General features: G+C 51.8%; 1 protein-coding gene across 2 annotated transcripts in view; it reads right to left on the bottom strand.

The window, feature by feature from the left end:
- Window positions 1-2,175: 2,175 nt before the first annotated feature.
- Window positions 2,176-10,930, bottom strand: part of LOC142901528 (BCL11 transcription factor A-like) — a 41,963-nt gene continuing 33,208 nt past the window's right edge. For both annotated transcript variants that reach the window (XM_076046073.1, XM_076046074.1), the window contains exon 3: window positions 2,176-6,341. In XM_076046073.1, coding sequence (XP_075902188.1) covers window positions 3,976-6,341 — 2,366 coding nt within the window. In that variant the 3' untranslated portion in view covers window positions 2,176-3,975. The remainder of the gene's footprint in view (window positions 6,342-10,930) is intronic.

Below are 10,930 nucleotides of genomic sequence, written 5' to 3'. Positions count from 1 at the left end.
AACGGAGCGCATAAGTCATAATAAATAGTAACTCCCATAGTAGAAGATAAAAGTTCAAGTTCAAGTTACAACAAACAGCTCTCAGAGGAGGAATAGAAAAAGGCTGATGATAACAAAATATTCCGCATTGCCATTTACAAAAAAAAAGAAAAAAAGAAAAAAAAAAAGATTCAACTCAAGCAGGCCTCTCTGCGTCCCCGCCGGGTCCTCTTCCAATATGCTTTGCATATGAACGTTTACCCAATCGAAATATAAAGCACCATTTCGTATTTGGCAATGAAAGAAAAGAAAGAAACTGCAAAAAAAAACATTGAAGTAATTTTTTTTTTCAATGTTATTCATTTTGACACTTTTTGTCTCATGTACTGCATAAGATTCTTTTCTTCTTCTTCTCCTTCTTCTACTACTTCCTGTTGCTCTTGGCGTTGGAATGTGGTCAGGTGGGAGGGGGGGGGGGTGAGAGAGACAGAAGCACACAACAGAAACAGGCCGACGTCAGCTTTCATTACTGCATACAGGAGTGGCAGTGGGTGGGGGGTGGGGGGCGGGGGGGCAGGGTTCAGGGGTCAGAGGTCCGAACCAAAATTAAAAAAAAAAAAAAAAAAAAAAAAATTAAATAGAAATCCCAAAGAAGATATGTACAACCACCTCCGTGGACAGGAAGCAGAGCGGCAGCCATCTGATGGCCGGTGACGCCTCCCAGTGCCACACACTTTAGCTGCTTTTTTAACCCCCACCCCCCCTTTTTTTGCATTTTTTTGTCCTTTATTTCTTTAAACATACAAATAATTCGCACTATATTATCCTGCCAAATTAAAAAAATATACCGTGGCAGCTTGGGATTCTTTTTTTTTCTTTTCTTTTAATTCCACTACCAAAGAAAAAAAAGGTAAATACCTTTTTTTTGAGAGAACAAGCAACAGTTAAAAATACGAGCCTCAATATAAATACTATAGTGCCTACTCTAAGTGAACATTGAATTCAAATACAATTCTAGAAATACAGAAAAAAGTAGACCATAAATGTGTTTAAGCATAGGAATCGACATGAGTGTGCATTTTCCTATATTTTAAGTTCTTTATTATATATTTATATATATAATCTTAATTCCTTTCCCCAATGCAAATTGTATTTCAACCTGAAGAGCCGTGAGGAGAAAAAAATAAAATAAAATACCGAAAAAAAACCAAAACAAAAACCAATTACAGAAATTTTTTTTTAGAGTCTCTTTTTTTCTAATTTCATATATACCGTGATTGAAGTCTTGAACGCCACCGAGACGTGGAGGAAAATAGAGGAAGGACAAGAAAATCTCAAACACACAACAACCCCCCCCCCCATCCCTCCACCCCGGCGCTCCCACCCCACCCCACCCCTCGAAGATATGGCGGCGTGTCATCTGCAAGAAAAATCTTCACGTCCATAATCGGCGCGAGACACAGTTCCTCGCAGTGCGAGCGACCAGTTTCTGTTGTCGTGGCAACAAGGTTTCTACAGTTTGGTCTGGTTGGAGTAGCCAATCGCATCTGTGCGTTCGGGGACTGCGTCCGCTTTGCAACCTCTGTGTCGGCGAAGCACTGAGACTTCCTGCTGAGGGGAGGTGGTGGTGGTGGAGGTGGTGGGGAGCCAGCAAAAGGTCAGGGGTGCGACGGTGGCAGAGAGAGAATACAAAAGGTCAAGGGTCACAAGGTGTAGCAAGAGATGCTGGCAAAAGGATGACTGAGTGCTTTCGAAGAGCCAAACCTCTCGGCGTCTGACACCAGTATCGCTGACAGTTGTTTTTTTTTTCCCTTCAGTGTAAAAATTTGTAAACTGGGAAAAAAATGAAAATCCAAACTGTACCCTTTATATCCTGCAGACTGACGCTCTGGTGATGAAAGGCCCCGCGTTAAACAAAAACATCAGGTTCTTTAACCGTCAATTGTAGAAGCCAGTATCACCAGCTTCACAGCTTATTTAGCCCTCTGTTTACAGCCTTCTGCTAATACCGCTGCCTTGTAGGTCCTTCAACATGTTTGGAAGGAGGTAAAAAACAAGGTGGTCTCAATGCAAACCAGGTTATTTATGTTTTTTTTTGCATAATACGGGACCTTTGACCTCCAAAACACGCACCGACATTGCGCTAGCGTGGGGGGGGCGGGGGGGGGGGGAGAAGAGCAAGAGAGACTCGGGTGCTTCCTCTCAGTGACAAGTGCTTTAATATGAACAAGTTGGATGAAACGCAAAAGAAAAAGAGAATCTCGTTTCGGGGCGAAAACGAAAAATAATTGAAAGAAAAGGTGCCCTGCTTCAGCCAATCTGAGTCACTCTTTTCAAGAGCCCTAGAGTACAAAGTTTTGTTTTTTTATATATATATATATATTTTTTTTTTTTTGCAATTCCTCCTCTTTTTATTTTGATACGCAATTGATAGTTAACGACCCTGTATTGATCTTACAAAAGGTGAACGTGAAGGAGATTGCCCGCGATTCCTGTAAAAACATACTTAGCCTTCTGTCTGTTTGTCTAGCTTGTAGTCACATTTCAATGTTCTAGAAAAAGAAAAAAAGAAAAACAAAGTTCACGTTAACTCGCAGCTCATATATTACTTTATGCATTGTTCCACACACTGACGTCATCGAAGCAGCGTCGTAGGTTTTTTTTTTTTTTTTTTTTTGTGCTAACGCGGGCGGCCACGCGCGCCGGTATCCCTCCAGTTCAGGATTGTACGTTACAGATTACCGTATTATCTCAAAGAGTACCTCCTCGGCGGGAAAACAAAAAAAAAAGTACAAATAATTCAGATATACACACTACTGCTTGTAACCATGCTTACCATGAAATTCCACATATTAGAGATTCGCCTATTGAACATGTGATAGGTAGCTGAACCGTGATTGACTAGAAATCTCCGATCTTTCGTCACAAGTCCGTTTTGTTTGTTTGTTTTTGTTTGTTTGTTTGTTTGTTTTTTTTGGAGCGCTCAGGTGCTTGATGCAAGGACCTTCGCCGGGTGGCTTCCACTGTCTGGCTAATGTCGCCCCTCCCCCACCCACCAACCAACCAAACCCCCCCCCCCCCCCCAACTTAATATTATGGCCCATGCAAGTGGTCTGATATCAAAGGCACTCTTTCTTCTTCGTCGTCGTCTTCTTCTACCGAATGATAGTACAAATTGAATTCGTAGCACACCCTTGTCTTTTTGAAAGAAATTTAAAAAGGCCGTCGCCGCCGCCGCCGCCGTCGTCACTCTCAGTTTAGCCATCGAGCCGATGTGTGATATTTTATTTAAACCCTGTGTGAACGTGGCGTCTTTTAGAAAGATCAGAGCAAGTGCATTGTCAGGGTTGAGAGAGGAGTCCAAATTCAGTGACTGTTCTGCATTTTACCGTGTTTTTTAAAAACCCAAACTGTACATGATATGTGTTACAGGATGTATGCAGCATGGTTGTTTTCTTTCTTGTTTTTTTTCCTCTTTTTTTGAAGAGTTGGAGAGAAAAAAAGAAAGAAAAAAACGGAACAAGAGAAAAACAGCAACACATTTACTCAACAACTAACCAACCAGGGACGAGTTCTTTTCTCTTGTTTTCTTTTTTTTTCTCGATTTAGCAAAAAACATACTATGCATGCTGACTAATTCTTTTTAAAATGGGTTTAAAAAAAACAAAACAAAAAAACAAAACAAAAACCGGAACAACTCAGAAAAGAAAAAAAAAAAATAGTACACAACATGTAAATTATTGCACAAGAGAAAGGCTCGAAGTTTTGCGTCAATGCAAGAGTATTGCCCCAATACAGATCATGCATTCGATGGGTGATGGAGACGGGGGTGGGGGGTCGGGGGTGTGTGCTGGTGCAGAGCACATGGTCTTAAGCTTCCGACTGGCGAAAGTTGAGTGTAAAGGGGGCAAATCTACAAGAGGGGGTGGGGGTGGGGGTGGGGAATAAACAGGGGTCAGGGGTCAGAGGGGGTGAAAGGTCCCACAGTTCGGCCTTCTACTCGGACTTGATCTCGGTGCTCAGCGGACGGTCACTGTGCCACTTTTTCATGTGCTTCTCCAAGGTGCTGTAGACGCTGAAGGGCATCTTGCAGATCTCGCACTTGTACACGTCCTTGCCCACCTGGCCGTGGGTCTTCATGTGGCGGGTGAGCTTGGAGCTCTGCGCGCAGGCGTAGTTGCACAGCTCGCACTTGTACGGCCGCTCGCCCGTGTGGCTGCGCCGGTGCACCGTCAGGTTGCTGCAGTTCTTGAACACCTTGCCGCAGTACTCGCACGTGTCGCTCCGCCGGCTGCCGTCCTTGGAGTTGGGCCGCCCGTGGCCGCCCAGGTGCGGGGTGCTGCCCCCGCTGCACGTGCCGCTGCGGCCCGACAGCCCGCCGTCCAGCTCGCCCGGCGGGGTGGAGAAGCGCAGGCTGCCGTTCTCCGACGAGTGCTCCGACGACGAGGCGAAGGGCGATTGTCTGGAGTCGCCGAAGCTCAGGAAGGGGTCCTTGAGCTGCCGCGAGGCGGCGTAGCCGGCCAGCCACTGCGAGTAGACGTTCTCCGTGTTGGGGATGGTGGGCGTGGGCAGGTCGAACTCCTTCTCCAGCTTGATGCGCTTGGTGAAGGGGCTGAGCGGGCTGGGGCTGCCCAGCAGCAGCTTCTTGGACAGGCCCACCGAGGCCGACTCGTCGGGCGACGCGCCGCGCCCGTTGACGGTGGAGACGGAGCCCTCCTCGGGCCGCTCCGTGTCCAGGGCCGGGTCGCCCGGGTGGTGGTGGTGGTGGAGGTGGTGGTGGTGGTCCCGGTCCCGGCCCAGGTGGGGGTGGTGGTGGTGGTGGTGGTGGTGGTGCAGGTGGTTCTCCTGCGCCAGGGCGTTGCGCTTGTGGGCGCTGAGCGCCTCGCTGAAGTGCTGCATGCTGGCGGCGAGGCCCATCCCCTGCATCACCTCGGGCAGCGAGCGCGGGATGGCGCCGCCCTCCTCCTCGCTCGGCCGCCCGCCGCCGACACTGCCGCCGCCGCCGCCGCCGCTGTTGTTCTCGTGCGGCCGCCCGGCCTCCAGGTTGAGGCTGAAGTGGAAGCTGCTTTCGCTCCGCCTCGCCGCCGCCGCCACCGCCGCCACCGCCGCCGCCGCCCGCTCACCGTTCGGCTCTTCCTCCTCTTCCTCCTCCTCTACTTCTTCTTCCTCCTCCTCCTCTTCTTCCTCCTCTTCCTCCTCCTCCTCCTCCTCTTCCTCCTCCTCCTCCTCGCCGTTCTCCCGCAGCATGCGGTTGTTCTCGCTCTTCAGCTTGGCCACCACCGACTTGAGGGCGTTGCTGGCGCTGCCCAGGTGCTCGCTGGTGCCGGGCTCCGGCGTGGACGCCGTCGACAGGCCGTCCTCCGATTTGCCGGCGTTGGGCGACGACGACGACTTATGCATGTGCGTCTTCATGTGGCGCTTGAGCTTGCTGGCCTGCGTGCAGGCGTGGTCGCACAGGTGACACTTGTAGGGCTTCTCGCCTGTGTGGCTGCGCCGGTGCACGATGAGGTTGCTCTGGAACTTGAAGGCCTTGCCGCAGAACTCGCAACACTTGCTCTTGGTGGGCGTGGTGGAGGAGGGCGTGGCCCCCGCCGAGGGCAGCGGGGTGGTGGGCGTGGTCTGGGAGCCCACCGGCGACTGCATGGAGCCGGGCAGAGGGGGCGGGGTGGCGAGGTACGGAGGCTTGCCGCCGCTCCCGACGCCGCTCCCGACGCCGCCGCCGCCGCCGCCGGCTCCGCCTCTTTCTCCCGCCGTCTGGAAGGGCTGGAGCAGGCGCTGCATGGGGCTGGGCCGGCTGGGGGACAGCGGGGGGGTGGACCCTGAGGTGTTGCCCGCCAGCTCCCGGAGCCGCCGCGAGAAGTCCATGGATGGAGGCGGGTCCAGAGGCAGCGGAGGGTTGAGGCGCGGCACCCTGTCGAAGGCACTCGGATGGTGGGCTGCCAGCGCCAGCTCCTCGAGGCTCAGGTGGTGCGGCTCCAGGTGGTTGCGGGGAGGAGGGCTGAAGAGGGGCGGCGTGGGCGGGAAACGCTGATGGTGGCCGCCGCCCACGCCGTGGCCGACTCCGCCCAACGTTCCCACGCTGTCCCTCCCGCCGCCGGAGCCCGAGCCGGGGATGCGCAGGAGGTTGAAGGGGCTGGCGTCGGGGGGCAGGTGGAGGCCGTGGAGGGGGGGCTGGGAGGGGCAGTCGGCCCCGCCCCCCAGGGACAGAGGCCCGCCCATGCGCGGGGTGAGCGGGCTGCCGTGCTCGCTCTCCAGGTAGATGCGGAAGCCGTGGGCGTTCTGGGCGTGCTGCAGCAGGAACCAGGCGCTGCCGTACGACTGCTTGCAGGTGGTGCAGGTGTACATGGTCGGCTCCTCCTTACCTGCTGGGAAACAGACAGAGAGGACGGGGGGGGGAGCAAAGAGTCAGGAACGCCTCTTAAAGACACGGACCAATTATAAAAAACAGGTTCCATGTGGGTTCTGCCTAAAGCAGGCAAAGAGAGAACTGAGAGAATTTAAAAAAAACAAAAGTCGTGCTCGACCACAAGGTAGTTTGGAAGACAATCTGCCAAGGACGAGCGTCCAGGAATTAGCCCGAGCCGATGTCGGACTGAAACCTGAGGCTCAACTCGTTACAGCTCTTTCAACGTGGCCGGCACATTGCAACAACAGCGGCTCTTATTGAGGTCGCGGCCCACATGACGAGCATGTGAGAAGTAGTTTGTTGCGCGCGTGTGTGTACGAGTGTGTGTGTGTGTGTGTGTGTGTGTGTGTGTGTGTGTGCGTTTGTTCTTCCCTCAGACTGCTCTGGGACATAATTTTTCCCTTTGGACCGACTGTGAGTCCTCCTTTGTCAGCAGCAGCAGAACAAAGAGACATGGTGGTTGTGGAGAGGGAGTTGGTGTGTGTGTGTGCGTGTGTGTGTGTGTGGTGGAGGTGGTAGGGGGGGGGGGGGGTCTCCCCGCGGAGCGCCACTTCCTACTGATCTGCCAAAACAGAGGCCGGCCGCTCAAGACGACGCAGGAGAAGGAAGAGGAACGTGAAATTTCTGTGGCAGCAGCATAATTTAAAAGAAAGAAAATCTGCCGTGTGCAGGTTTATTCACGTATGCTCGTTGTTTTCTTTCTTCATTCTCCCCAACTTTAGGGTTTATTTTGCAGTATTCCAGTTGACCCCCCCCCCACACACACACACACACACACACCCCTCCCGCCGCCAAACAGCCAAATGCACATCCACACCGACAGAAATGGAACGCCCCCCGCTACGCCAAAGTAAAACCCTGGCTGAGTTTATCAAAAGAAAAAAAAATTGAATTTTCAGCTAAAAGGCTAAAAGGAACATCCAGGCTACCACCCTCAGCAACAAGGGGGTCGTTTAGACCCATCACAGCCATCAAAGTGGCAGTTTGCTCCTCAGAAAGCATGGAGTTAAAAGCGCTCGACCCCCCCCCGGCGGGCGAAGCGGCCGTGCGATTGTCCGTTGAGCGAGTCGACAAACACTGCAAGCGGACGAGAAGACGGGAATTGTAACGAACATTCCGGACATTCCTCCCTTTCACCTGGCAGCGGCCGAGGAGACCGTGTCAATGATGCAAACGCACTGGCAGGAAAATATTTAAAGGGGAAAAACGAAACAAAAGCAAAAAAAAAAAATCCTCTCCGATGAAAGAAAAAAGACGGCGGCGGAATTTCAATTAGCGCGCCGCCCGCTCCCCGCACGGGATCGAATGCTTGCCACCGACGGATGAGAGGATACAGCACACGCACACGCATACATGCACACACACACACACACACACACACACACACACACACACACACACAGTGGTACTGACTGAATTACACTTGGTCAGACACTCACAGGCACAAAAGACGGAACAATGAAGGAAGTTTTTAATAAAATCCCTCTTTTCTCATCCTAGTTTGGTGAATGTTTCAGGGTTTTGCTTTGCGCCATTTGGTTTGTGGTGTGAAATACTCAACAAAGCCAGTGCACATGTGGCAGGTGTGCGAGTGAAGATAGACCAATATTGCTTGACCCCGCCTCCCCCAAACCCCCCATCCCCCCCTCCCCCAGAGTGTCGTTGCTTAAGCGGAAGCGTTAACACGTCGATGCTGTCAAAAGTCGAACTCGGAAGAAGAAAAAAAAAAAAAACACTGACGGGTTCAGCGGGCAATGTGCACGTCGCTGCTCTGCGAGAGCGAGCCGTCGAACTGCGGAGGGATAATTTCCCCGCCGCCCGCGCTGCTCCTCGACAAACACGTAAACAAACGGAGGAACTGGGATCAATACCGCTGGAGCGTGAAAGGATTGTCGCCGCCGCCGCCGCTGCTGCTCCTCCGCGACTGTTCATCAGTCCCCCTTTTGTACACACACACACACACACACACACACACACACACACGCATACAGCCAACATTTTAGGAGTGCTAAACTAAATCACGCGTCATTAAAAATCCGCACAAATTGCGGCTAATTGCGTCCACCTGCGCAGCTTCCCGACCCGACCGTTCTTTACGCTTCTGTCGGGACCTGGGAGGCGGGCGGTGCTCCCTGAAGGTGAGCCACGCCCCCCCCCTTCCATCCCATCCCATCCCATCTCACCCCCGGGGCCAGAAACCGGGCATCTTTCTGGCACGAACGCGAGACACTTAGCGCTGCACGCGACCAGAAGAGCTGTTTGACGAGCAGCCGTCCAGCAGGCAGAGCAGGACGGAGCGGGAACTGCATCGGTCCTCCCGGACCCGCTGAACAACAGTTGAAGAGGAGGAGAGGAGACAGGCGAGCTGCACTGCAGGCCACAAGTCGGCCATCAGAAGCATCTTCATCAACGTGTCTGTGCACTGTTGTCTTGCTTTGCAACACTTCATCCACTCTCAGACAGAATAACAATAGATTTCCCTACTGTAGGCTGACAGGGTCAGTTTCAAATGAGATGTGAGATTGATGAATATTTCCACTGGATTTCCATTCCTTAATACCAGAAGTGGAGTCGAGTCATATTTGCATTTTTTTTTTGCAGTGGGCAGAGAAACATTTCTGCCACTCAACATCTCAATGTTATTGATCGAGTGAGAAAAATGTTTCGTCGTCCTGCGTCTTCACTCTCACACAACACAACATTTTGCAGGCTGTTAGTGTTACAACTGAAAGAATCAAATCCAGCTTAAATGAATCTCTTTCAGGCACGTGTTCAGAAACGCACAGTAATGAAGCTCTGCGCCGGTCCAGTCGCGGTTCCACAAGATTCCCCTGGAACAAAATCTAAATATGGCAATAAAAAAAAAACCTAAATAAACCTAAAATATGACTAAAACATTTTTGGGCTCACGTGACCAGTTCACTGACTAGTGAAAATGGTGCAGAATATTTTTACAAGTCATCAAGGAGAGAAATCAAACAACCATTCTGGACAGCAAACAACATCGAAATCCAGATTCATCGTGAAACGTTTTGTCGCTCCATCCTCCTCAAAGTGGGACAAAATTGTACGAGAATTACGGCTTATATGCGCTTCGCACCATTCAATGGAAACACCTGCAAATCGCAACTGTACAATTTTTTTTTTTTGAAATATGGCTTTCATTTTGTGAAAAACTGTCATGGAAACGAAGCTGATGTCGCAGCACCACCGCCGAGTCAACAGGCCGCCGCTCAGCGTTAATCAAGTGCGGCGCTGACGACGCAATAATAGGAAGGCGAAGGGGGGAGAAGAAATAAAGGCAGCGGCGGCGGCGGCGGCGGCGGCGGCGGCGGCGGTGGCGGCGGAGTGGAAATAGAAGCAGGAGGCCGAGCGGCGCGAGCCGGCCGACGCTCCTCTTTGACTCGGAGCTCAGACTTTGTCGGCGGCGCTGATTGAAACTGTGAGGTTAATGGATTTCAGAGTAGGCCGGCGCTCCACTCTGTCTCGCTCTGTAATATACTCCCATCAGCCACTTCATTAGGCAAACTCCTCTCCTCCACCGCCAGGCAGGCAGGCAGGCAGGCAGGCAGGCAGGGTGAAAGAAACGAGGAGTGAAAGCAGAATGGTGATTGGGAGGGAAGATGAAGACGGATGGAGTGACTGAGAGGAGGAAAGAGATGAGTTGAACTGGAGGAGAGGAGGAGGAGGGGGAGGAGGAGGAGGAGGAGGAGGAGGGTAAATAACAGCATCCGCTTCCTTTAGCTGGGATAAATGTCACGGCCGCTTGTGACACACACACACACACACGCACGTGCGCACGCACATACACACACACAATACGGCCGTGGTCACAGTAGGCAGGCATTAGACCTGGACCAAGTGATGGTGGAGGCTCACGTTTCACCACTGCGTTCTGTGTGTGTGTGTGTGTGTGTGTGTGTGTGTGTGTGCTCAGCGTCTCTAAGTGCAGGCAGGCAGGCCTGTGTTACTCAGAGGAAGCTGATAAAAGCCACCGCTGACGTCCAGGTGATAATATTTCTCCTCCAGCGTAAGAACGCACGAGAAGAGCAAAATTTCACTTCAGCCGCTGAACCCAACAACAACAACAACAACAACAACAACAACAACAACAACAACAACAACAACAACAACAAAAAATGCCTCTTAGCAAAAAAAAAACAGTTTCTTCTCCATGTCGAAACCAAACCGAGGAAACTTTAATCTCGGAACGACGTCCTTCGTCGTACTAATGATGATCAAGAGCGGTGGAGGAAATTGTTTTTTGACAGTTTAAATTTGCTTTTGGTGCTTTTTTTTTGGGGGGGGGGGGTTGTTTCCTCTGAAAAGTCGACCCAGCCGGTGAAAAGCGGCCGAGACAGAGGAGAAACTCTGCACCACGACCCCAAAGACACTCGGCTCTGGTTCCCACCGGTCCAACTTTATTCTCTCCTCCTCCTCCTCCTCCTCCTCCTCCTCCGGTGTCCTTGGCCGGGTCCACCTCTGGGTGAGATGATAGTAATTGAGGTAATGGAACATCGCCCAAACAGGATTAGCTACGCATGT

This window comes from Nelusetta ayraudi, unplaced genomic scaffold (assembly GCF_046127955.1).
Source record: "Nelusetta ayraudi isolate G7.1 ecotype Tasmania unplaced genomic scaffold, CSIRO-AGI_Nayr_v1 ptg000089l, whole genome shotgun sequence".
Taxonomy (NCBI): Eukaryota; Metazoa; Chordata; class Actinopteri; order Tetraodontiformes; family Monacanthidae; genus Nelusetta; species Nelusetta ayraudi.
The sequence above is the reverse complement of the archived record's forward strand: the minus strand, read 5'-3'. Positions and strand labels throughout refer to the sequence as shown.